The 9,873-nt window shown below is 44.4% G+C and overlaps 1 protein-coding gene across 2 annotated transcripts; it reads right to left on the reverse strand.

Moving 5' to 3' along the window:
• Positions 1–7,278: 7,278 nt before the first annotated feature.
• On the reverse strand, positions 7,279–9,436 carry LOC134216128 (uncharacterized). 2 transcript variants are annotated; one of them, XM_062695111.1, is made up of 3 exons: positions 9,103–9,436; positions 7,950–9,039; positions 7,279–7,886 (listed from the first exon to the last, which is right to left on the reverse strand). In XM_062695111.1, exons 1-3 carry the CDS (start codon positions 9,316–9,318, stop codon positions 7,522–7,524), a joined length of 1,671 nt encoding a protein of 556 aa, XP_062551095.1. In that variant the 5' UTR covers positions 9,319–9,436; the 3' UTR covers positions 7,279–7,521. The 2 variants fall into 2 exon arrangements, with proteins under 2 accessions (XP_062551095.1, XP_062551096.1); XM_062695112.1 differs by having other exon boundaries at positions 9,099–9,234.
• Between the last annotated feature and the right edge of the window lie 437 nt (positions 9,437–9,873).

A 9,873-nucleotide genomic window follows, 5' to 3' on the forward strand; every position in this document is an offset into this window, starting at 1 on the left:
GACTGCAGTTTCCCATGCTCTTTGCCATTTGAGCAACGAAGCTGCTCTCTTAACACGTCGCACTTGCACCGAGTCCCTGTCGTGAAGCACTCCACATCTTCCTCCAGAAGTATGTCTATCGGCATCATCCCAGCAATGACGCACACCGCCTCATAAGATATGGTGCGGTATGCGCTTGCAACCCGCAGACACATCAGCCGGTGTACCCTGATTAATTTCTTAACATTGCACCCGGCCTCTAGTGCTTTGGACCATGCTGGTACGCCGTATCGGATAATAGACAATGCTACACCCGCTATAAGCCTACGCACCTGACTTTGCACCGCCGATCCGTTGGACATCATTCGCGATAAAGATTTTATTGCCAATGAAGCCCTTTGGCATACATAATCGACGTGGCTCGTAAAATTGAGCTTATCGTCGATCATCACGCCCAGATGCTTTAATGATCTCACGGAGTTAACTGTGCATCCTCGCTTGCTGCAGCCCATGGTGGTTATGCACCACAACAACCTCAGTCTTGTGATGTGCTAACGCCAACCTCCTTGAGTTGAGCCATTCTTCGACTCTGCTAATCGCGTACGAAGCTTTCAATTCAACTTCGTCGAGAGTGTCGCCTGTGACCTCTAGCATTACATCATCCGCAAAGCCTTCTATTTTCACACCAGCCGGGAGATTTAAGCGTAATACTCCGTCATACATGATATTCCACAGAACCGGTCCGAGGATCGATCCCTGTGGAACACCTGCTGACACTTCAATCGACTGCTGGCCAGCGTCGGTGTCGGCTAACAATATCCTGTTCTGAAAATAGCTTTTCAGAATCCTGCACAGATAATCCGGGACTCTCAAGCGATGCAGGGAATTAGCAATAGCTGCCCAGCCAGCGTTATTAAATGCATTCTTTACATCTAGTGTAATCAATGCATAGCACCTAATACCTCTTCTATTCGGGTTAGGGTCTGTTCGGTGCGGAATTCAAAATTTTGTGGATTTGCTCATTTTTCTGTTGGCAAAATTGACAGTTTCGTTATGGGGCGACTGTAGGTAGCTCCTTCACTCAAAATGTCTACAACTCGGACCAAGTTATCGGAACCAGTGTACACCGATGTGATTCGGCCGAGTTTCCAGAGAAGCGGCGGTCGATTCTTGTCGTGTAGAAGTACCACCATTCCTGGTTTCACGTTGTCGATCGTAGTCCAATTCTTCTTGCGTGGTTGTAGGCTTGTCAGGTACTCTCTGGACCAAGCTCGCCAAAATTGTTCTGAAAATGCTGCCAGCGAGATAGTCGGTTGATATTTGCGTCGTGGATCGATGGTTTTGGTATTGCATTAATGGGACGACCAGTCAAGAAGTGAGCTGGCGTGATCACCTCAGGGTCTGTCGGGTCGTTCGAAACTGCAAACAGTGGGCGAGAATTTAACACTGCTTGAATCTCGCGCAATACAGTACTCATCTCCTCAAAAGTAAGCACCAAGTTGCCTACTATTCGTTTCAGATGAGTCTTCGTCGATTTTACGCCAGTCGATTTTACGCCAGATGAGTTCTGACGTAGTTCCACTGATAGCTTCTAGTTAACCTTTGTATCTCTGCTGTGCGATTGCGAACAAAGATTTCAAGTTGACTATGATGCTTTTGAAGCCAAGCAAACACAATTTGCCTATCCGACCACAACGCTATCTGCTGGAATCTTATGTTGATGGTTGAAGTCACTTTGTCGATTATCCTCGCTAGTAGAAGAGCGGCGCATAATTCCTTGCGTGGAATCGTCATATCATGAAGAGGCCCCACCTTTGACTTACTGGTTGGCAGTCTTGATGTGGCTGTGCCATCGGATTGATGCTTCTGATGTACAGACACGATCCATATGCTTTGGTTGAGGCGTCCGCAAATCCATGCAGCTCGAACTGCACTGCACCATCGATGCTTGCTCGGCGAGGAATAGAAAACTGTTTCAGCAAATGTAACGATTGTCGTAACTCGATATCCATTGTTGGCTGATGATGTCGTCTACAGGATTATCCCAATCTTGCTTGTTGCGCCAAAGTTGCTGAACTAGCAGTTTGGCAAGAACGATGGCTGGCGAAAATAATCCTAACGGGTCGAAGAGTTTTGCTACTTCGGAGTAAATTTTTCGCTTCGCCACGGTCGGTTGCTGTGTATGACTGGATGTATGTCTGCAGCCAGGAGGAGCTCGTCGGATGTTGGGTCCCATAGGAGGCCAATGACTTTGATGGTTTGATTGATGTCGCAGTCTTCCAATGGCTTTGGTGTTTGTCGGTCTTGATTCGGGATGCTTTCTAAAAACTTATCGGAATTGGAACACCACTTGTGGATTGGGAATCCTGCCTTTCCCAACACCGTCATCAGTTGTCGTTGAGCTTCGAGTGCGTCGTCGAGTGTGTTGGCACCAGACAAAATGTCGTCCACATAGCAGTCGTTTTTGATTATTTCGGCTGCTACAGGAAACTCCTTTCCTTCGTCATCTGCGAGTTGAGCTAAACTCTTGATAACCTGGTAGGGTGCATATGCGGTGCCATAGGTGACGGTTGTCAATTGTAGGACCTTCAAACGTTCGCTCGGGGATTCTCTCCAGAATATCCTTAGGTAATGGGTGTCGTCGGGATGCAATCGATTTTGACGGTACATTTTTGTTATGTCCGCCGTGAACACAAACCTATACGTTCGGAATCGTATCATTATGGCATACAGTTCGCTTTGTACCACCGGTCCCACCAGTAGTACGTCGTTAAGTGATATGCTGGATTCGGATGCTTTTGCGCTGGCATCGGAAACAACTCTGCATTTGGTGGTAGAATTGTTTGTTCCTAGTACTGCATGATGAAGCATGTAGTATCCTGGTCGCTTCGGGTCGTCGCTGGCTTCGTTGACTTCTCGGCAGTGGCCGAGATCCTGGTACTCACGAATGAAATCTACGTACTGCGTCCTTAGTTCAGGGTTGTGTTGAAGTCGATTTTCAAGCATGTAAAATCGCTTTAATGCTAGCGATCTACAGCTTTCAAGTTGATAGCGTTCTCCTTCAAGGGAAGTCTGACAACAAATCTCCCATCATTGTCTCGGAAGTGCGTTGCTGCAAAGTGTTCCTCGCATCGTTGTTCGTCGGTTGAATTCGATGATGCATTGGGAACTTCCTCGATTTCCCAAAATTTGTGCATCCAATCTTCAACATTTTGGATCGATGCCACTTGGGCGAAACGAATATCGTTGGATGGCGTGTCTGACTGGATTGCACCGGCAACCAGCCAACCAAGCTGAGATTCTCGTAACTCAGGAAGTCTATCGTCGATTGTGATGAGGTTCGGCTTCATGAGCTTGAAGATCTCTGCTCCAATCAGCATGTCGATGCCACCAGGTCGGAAAAATGATGGATCAGCAAGTTGGATGTAGCTGGGAATGTTCCACCTCGTGACGTCGATGTTTCGAGATGGGATAGTTCCAGTCACCTGCTTGGTGATCAAGCAATCCAGCTTGGTACGAAAATCGCTGCAACGAGAACGAATGTCTAAGGATGTCCTATGACGAGCTATCGTTCGAAGATCGTTTATCCCTGCTATCGGGACGTAGGCAGGTTGTCGTTGGATGCCGAGCGTATTGGCCATCTTCTCAGTGATGAAGTTCACCTGGGACCCTGAGTCCAAGAGAACGCGGCATGGCAGTAGTTCGTCGTGCTGATTCTTAACCAAGACTACTGCGGTTTGTAGCAATACGGTGTGTGACAAGCGTCCATGATTGCACGCAAAGGCGGTTGACACTGATGAGTCGTTTGTCTTCGATGAGGTCGTGGTTGGCATCAGTTCTTTCTTCAAAACGGTTCGGAATTCTTGTTTCTGGTAGGCTTCGTCGTCGTGCAGCTGCCTATGATATCGTTTTTGGCACTTTCGGCAACACTTCGTTGAGGGGCAATTGATTGATCGATGTCCTTTTCGCAGACAGTTGAAGCACACGCCTGCGCGTACTTTTTCCATCTTCTCGTTGTACGCAAATGCCTACCGTTGCAAAAATCACATCTCTCTGTCGTCTCAGCTTCGGTGTGTAGCGGTGTGGGTACGGCTATAGTTTTGCGGAATTGGTGTTGTCTGTTTCGGCGCAGGGTTCATTCTTGCAACTGATTGTTGATTAGCGGCTTCACATCGTTCTAGCATCTGATAATGTGACTTCAAGAAGTTTATCGTCTTCTTGTACGTCGGCAACTCACCCGATGCAAGTGATTGTTCCCAATGCTTTAGTGTTGATTTGTCTAGTGCAGCCGTTAGTAGATAAACTACAATCAGCTCCGATACACCAGATATCTGTTGCCCCAGGTACTCCAAACTATCGATGTTCTTGGTGCACACGTCAAGAAGGCTCCTCAGTTCTATGCTGGCTTCGGACGTCATCTTCTTGAATGATAAGAGACCACGGATGTGCTCTCCACTATCACTCTAGTGTTCTCAAATCAATTGATAGTCTTCGCGTCGAGAATACCTGCAGCAGCTCCAACCAAGGCGTTGTCGAGATGATAGAGCTTCACTGCGTCGGAGTCTCGGGATTGTGCCATAACGTCGACGAACATAGCTTTGAACTTCGGCCAGCTCGTGTATTCTCCATCAAACGTTGGAATCTGTGCTTTTAGAGGCTGCTGCTGAAGGATGACCTGCGGTGGTTTGGCTTGATCGCACTTGATGATGCGCGATTCAATTTGAGCGGATGTCCAGTCGTATAGTCTCTCGAATCTTACATACTTTACTTCTTGCTCGTCGAGTTGTTCTTCAGGAATGATGGCGATCATCTGACTATGGAAGCCAGAAAATTCAGCGTATGCAGCTTCCAACTTTTTGGCCTCTACCTTTAGCTGAGGTAGGCCAAGTTCGGCGTCTTTCACGGCATTGTAGATTCGGTTGACCTTTGACATCACCTGCGCTCGCTGACGAGAAAGAGAATTCAACTTTTCGGTCACTTTACTGTCAGTTGCTGCGACGGCATCCTTAGATTGCAAAATAGATGTCTCAGAAAATCCCGTGAACAAATCCGATTCATCGTCTTTCGTTGTCTTTTTGCTTTTCACTTCACTTTCCACTGTTCTTCCGAAAGACTCTTTTGATACTAGTCTTTTTCGTAGTCGATGTCTTGTTCCTCGTCGTCTGCTTTTCCAATCGTCCTCGGGAAGCACTCAGTAGTCAAATCCGGTTCGCATGGACCAAATGTTCGGGGCGGAATTCAAAATTTTGTGGATTTGCTCATTTTTCTGTTCGGCATTTTCTTGCGGGGGACGCAACAGGGTCAAAAGGTCGAAAGGACAAAAGGTCGAAAAGGACAAAAGGTCAAAAGGACTAAATGTCGAACGGGACAAAAGGTCGAACGGGACCAAAGGTCGAAAGGACAAAACGTCGAACGGGACAAAAGGTCGAAAAAACAAAACATCAAAAAGAACAACAGGTCGAAAGGGACCAAAGGTCAAAATTAACAAGAAACTGAAACGGAAAGAATCAATTTCGCACCAGAGTTGTCTTACACAGTTGGCAAAAACTCTGCTATTTTATTTTCCACTATTTTAAATAATTTAATAAAATTCAATCAGTGAGTACAACTAATAGATGGAGCACGCGTACATCAAATACACCGGCGTGTATTACATGTGCGTGTGGTATATTTTCAATGCGCGCGCCTGTGTGCACTCATTGAATAAATTTTATTTAATTGTTAAAAGTAGGGAAAAATAAAAGAAAAATTTTGTTCACCAACTGTGTAGGCCACTCTGTCTCGCACAATACAAGTTTTATTCATTTTCTAAATCAACAATCTTTTTTATTTGTAACAGAACTATCTAGATCTTCTTTGAAAATTGCTCATTCTTCAACTTTGATTGATGAGATCAGTGTGCATTTCGCAAATTCCTATGGAATGCTTGTTTGTGATCGACCTTCTGTCCCTTTTGTCCTTTTCGATCTTTTGTCCCTTTTGGCCTTCTGTCCCTTTCGACCTTTTGCCCTTTTAGACTTTTTGTCCCATTCAACCTTTTGTGGCTTTCGACCTTTTATCCTTTCGACCTTTTGTCTTTTCGACCTTTTGTCTTTCGGCCTTTTGTCCTTTTCGACCTTTTGTCCTTTCTACCTTTTGTCTTTCGACCATTTGTCATAGATTCCTCCTATTCAAACCACGCGCTATCTTAGCCGTTTCCGTTACCGACCGAATTGCTTCGATGGTAGAACGGCCTTCACGGAAGCAACCAGCATTGCTTGATAAGCCACCAGCACACTCCGTATAGTCCGTCAATCTATTCAGGATCACCCTCTCTAACAACTTACCAGTTGTGTCGAGTAGGCAAATTGGTCTATATGCCGAAGGCTCTCTGGGGGATTTACCAGGCTTAGACAATAGCACCAACCTCTGCCGTTTTCAACGATATGAGAAGTTTCCTTGGTCCAGGAAACGTTGGAGGCAGCTCCTGAACATATCTGGAGCGGCAAGAATCGCGTACTTAAGGACAAGGTTAGAAATACAATCCCACCCTGGTGCCTTCTTCAGCTTAAGTTTTCTTGCAACTAACGATGAGCTTCGTTAGTCACTAGCGGTACACTCGTACGGTAATAAAGTTAAAAAAAAAAAAAAAAAAAAAAAATACGCTCGTACGGTGTGGCGGGCCAGTGCGATGAGTCATGCTTCGGAAACAAACCTTCAACGATCCTGGCCAACATCTACGGGGATTTCTCAGGAGGTGTGCTGTTGGTCCTTGTGATCACTATCCTGTATGCATCCCCCCATAGAGTATTATTGGCCATCCTGCACAGCTCTTCAAAGTAGGCTCTCTTACTACATTTGATTTCGTAGTTCAGAGCTCTACTCGCTGTTTGGAACACCCGGCTCGTCCACCAGTACACCGGTTTGCGATTGTCAATTGGCATAGTCCTCCTGAGCATTGTCACGTCACATGCTCGTGTTAGGACATCGGATAACTCATCACCACTAAGGCCGATTTTCCCACCGTAGTGATTCTTCCAGCAGTTCTGGGTCGAGCTGCGAGGTACGCCATAAATTGTTAAATAACATTGTTAAAAAATCTTAGAATTACAAATAAGATACATGACCGAATGTACATCTAAGTCATTCCAAATTGAAGGTAGAAAGCCAATGCATAAACTAGGAACCCTAGACCCCAGCCAGAATGTCTGTAGGGCATGTTATGCTTCTTATCAAATAGAATATTACGAAATTAACTTCGGCCTGAAAAAAAATCCTTTAAGCACGATCCATAAGAATTTGTAATATCTTCATAGTAGATATGAACATGAAAAATATATTTAGCGTTCGTAATAGAATACAAAAATATGAGTCTTAAAATATAGCTATAAAAAAAGCAGTCGCGTATTGGGCTTCGTAACGATATTGTTGTTATTATGAATGCGTGTTGCGTTTTCTGGTTTACTGTTACTAACACGGTGCTCAGCACCATCCTTCACATAATTGTGCCTATCTATTAGTTAGGGTCAGCATCCGGCCCATGTTCCTCCTCCGAATGTTTGCTCATGGCGGCCCTTTCACCATGTCCGTTCTTATGATCGGTGGTCTCTCTGATTTCTGTCGATTACTGGTTGGATCCAACTTTTTGTTCGCCAACTTGTACGCTGAATTGTTTTGCCGATCGTGAAGTTCATGTCCGCCTTTTGGCTTCGTGATACACATCAAGCACAAGCACCCTCGTCCGCAGCGACGTTTTTTCTTCGTGCTTTGGTCAGCGATTAGGGGAGTTCGCTCCGATTGGTTCGTTTGTAGCGGATGAAACTCGTCTTCTTCAGTGTCGGAGAATGGTGGTACTGGTCTGCTGGTTGTTGGCTCTTGATGGTTTTTGTCTCGTCGTAATGGAGGCCTAAAGGGTCTCCATCCACTTCCTGAAATTATAAAAATTTAGAATATAATTAAGTCAGACCGTGAATCGGTTAACAAAAGCTTACCACTGGTTTCTGACGGATTGGGCCGTTTCTCCATCGTCAGCAGTACTTCTTCGTCTGACAGATCTTCTCTTCGCGTTAGGTATTTTCTACGACTCGGTGGCTTGAAGTGTTCCTTTTTGACAGCGGCTTTTCGTTTCATCGTTTTTCTATTCATACTAATCTTGACCGATATGACGATAATCAAAATCAGAAAGAAGAGTACAAAAAAGAGAGTTGCCGTTAGGACCTTTATCCGGTTCCAACGTCGTTCATCTTCTGTCAATTCGTCTTGATCTTCATTTTCCGTTTCCGATGGTGGATCGTCGGACCCCAACAAGGTAGCGAACAATCCCCTGGGGGCAGAACTAAACTCATTTGCATCTTCAGCGACAGATTTCTTAACAAATGAATTAACAGCGATATCAGCTTCGAATGATTTCTTGATTCGTAGAATTGACTCCAAACCAGGATAGAAAGCGGCATCCAAAAGGCATTTAGTCAAATTTTCATCGATCCACCGAATATATCTGGTGGCAAACTGAATGGTTTGCTTTCCAGTGGGTGTACAGTGTAGGACGGTTTCCGCATAAATTCTAAGCACCGACAAAGAAGCCTTAGTCCGAGGATCGTATACTTGTCTTGACTTTAGCGGAACCCACAACGATATAGCTTTATGAGATTCATCATCAAGTTCTATCTTTGGAAGAGGGATTTCAGCATTCGAGGCAAAAACTAACTCTGAACAATTTGTGTAGATTTGATATGACTTAAGAACCTGAACGTATGGTTGAACTGCGCTAGGATCAAGCCTTGGATGAGACCAACCATAACCATCCGTATCGAGTCGCAATTTCACTTGCTTATAATACTTCTGGACGCTTTTTACCTGCGGGTAGCTTACGTTTCCGGAGTAAAAACAGTATTTTGTCACTGGAAACAGATAACTGTGCAAATAGTCCCCTACAGTATCGTACCAAGCGGCAACGACCTTATCATTTTTTGATATCAACTTGTCCACCACTCTACCAACGGAAGTGAAGTACAGTAGAAGACTTTGCACAACATCATCGGATAGAGATTCGAATCGTTTCTTTCGGTACGGCATGAGGTCCTATGAAAAGTCAATTATTTAAATTGGTGAAAATAATCACTTCTGCCGGCGTTGTTCACCTACTTGGAATATCCGCTTGGCTTCCATCATTGTTGGGTCATTCGAATCGAAACATCTCCCGACGCTGTTAAATAATACGGTTCCGTATGCAAACTGATCTTCTGTAACCGCGGCAAAACTCATACTTTGCATACTCGCGCCTAGCAGCAAGAGCAACAAGAAATAGAAATAGACTCGCAACAATGTTCCTCGTGTCCAATCAACAGAGACTATATGCATTATTCCGTATCATTTTCTCACTCTGCTGTTGGTCTTTCTATCAGCCAAGAATAATATGCGATAGGAACGAAACCATGAAACGTCAAACGAAACTGTTTTTTCATTAGAACGCCTGCTGCGTCAGCTTAGTAGTCTAGGATCACAAACTAGGATCCTAGCCTGGAATGATTACCGCTTCAAATATCTTCAAATCTAGCTTTGAATTAGGTGGGTACTAACTTTCGTAATTTGAATTCAAAATATGATCTATTTAAATGCTTTTTCGTTTCTAATTGCTTTTTCGTTTCTAAGGAATTCTAATATGTATACATATTACATATTAAACTCCTTAGAAGCAAAAAGCAATGAAGATTTATGTATACATATTCTTATGATTTCGGTGATCGCATTGACTGATCTGGCATTCATTTAATTTATTTAGCTTACATCTAAACAGATAACACTGAATCATCAATTGACCGCATCGTGCTTTCGTGCTGTGCGGTTCTTTCTCTCGTTGCGGAAAGAAGTTTTTAATACTACCCGAAGCTATTTTAATTTCAACGGTGCTTCTTA

This window comes from Armigeres subalbatus, chromosome 2 (assembly GCF_024139115.2).
Source record: "Armigeres subalbatus isolate Guangzhou_Male chromosome 2, GZ_Asu_2, whole genome shotgun sequence".
In the NCBI taxonomy this organism is placed as follows: domain Eukaryota; kingdom Metazoa; phylum Arthropoda; class Insecta; order Diptera; family Culicidae; genus Armigeres; species Armigeres subalbatus.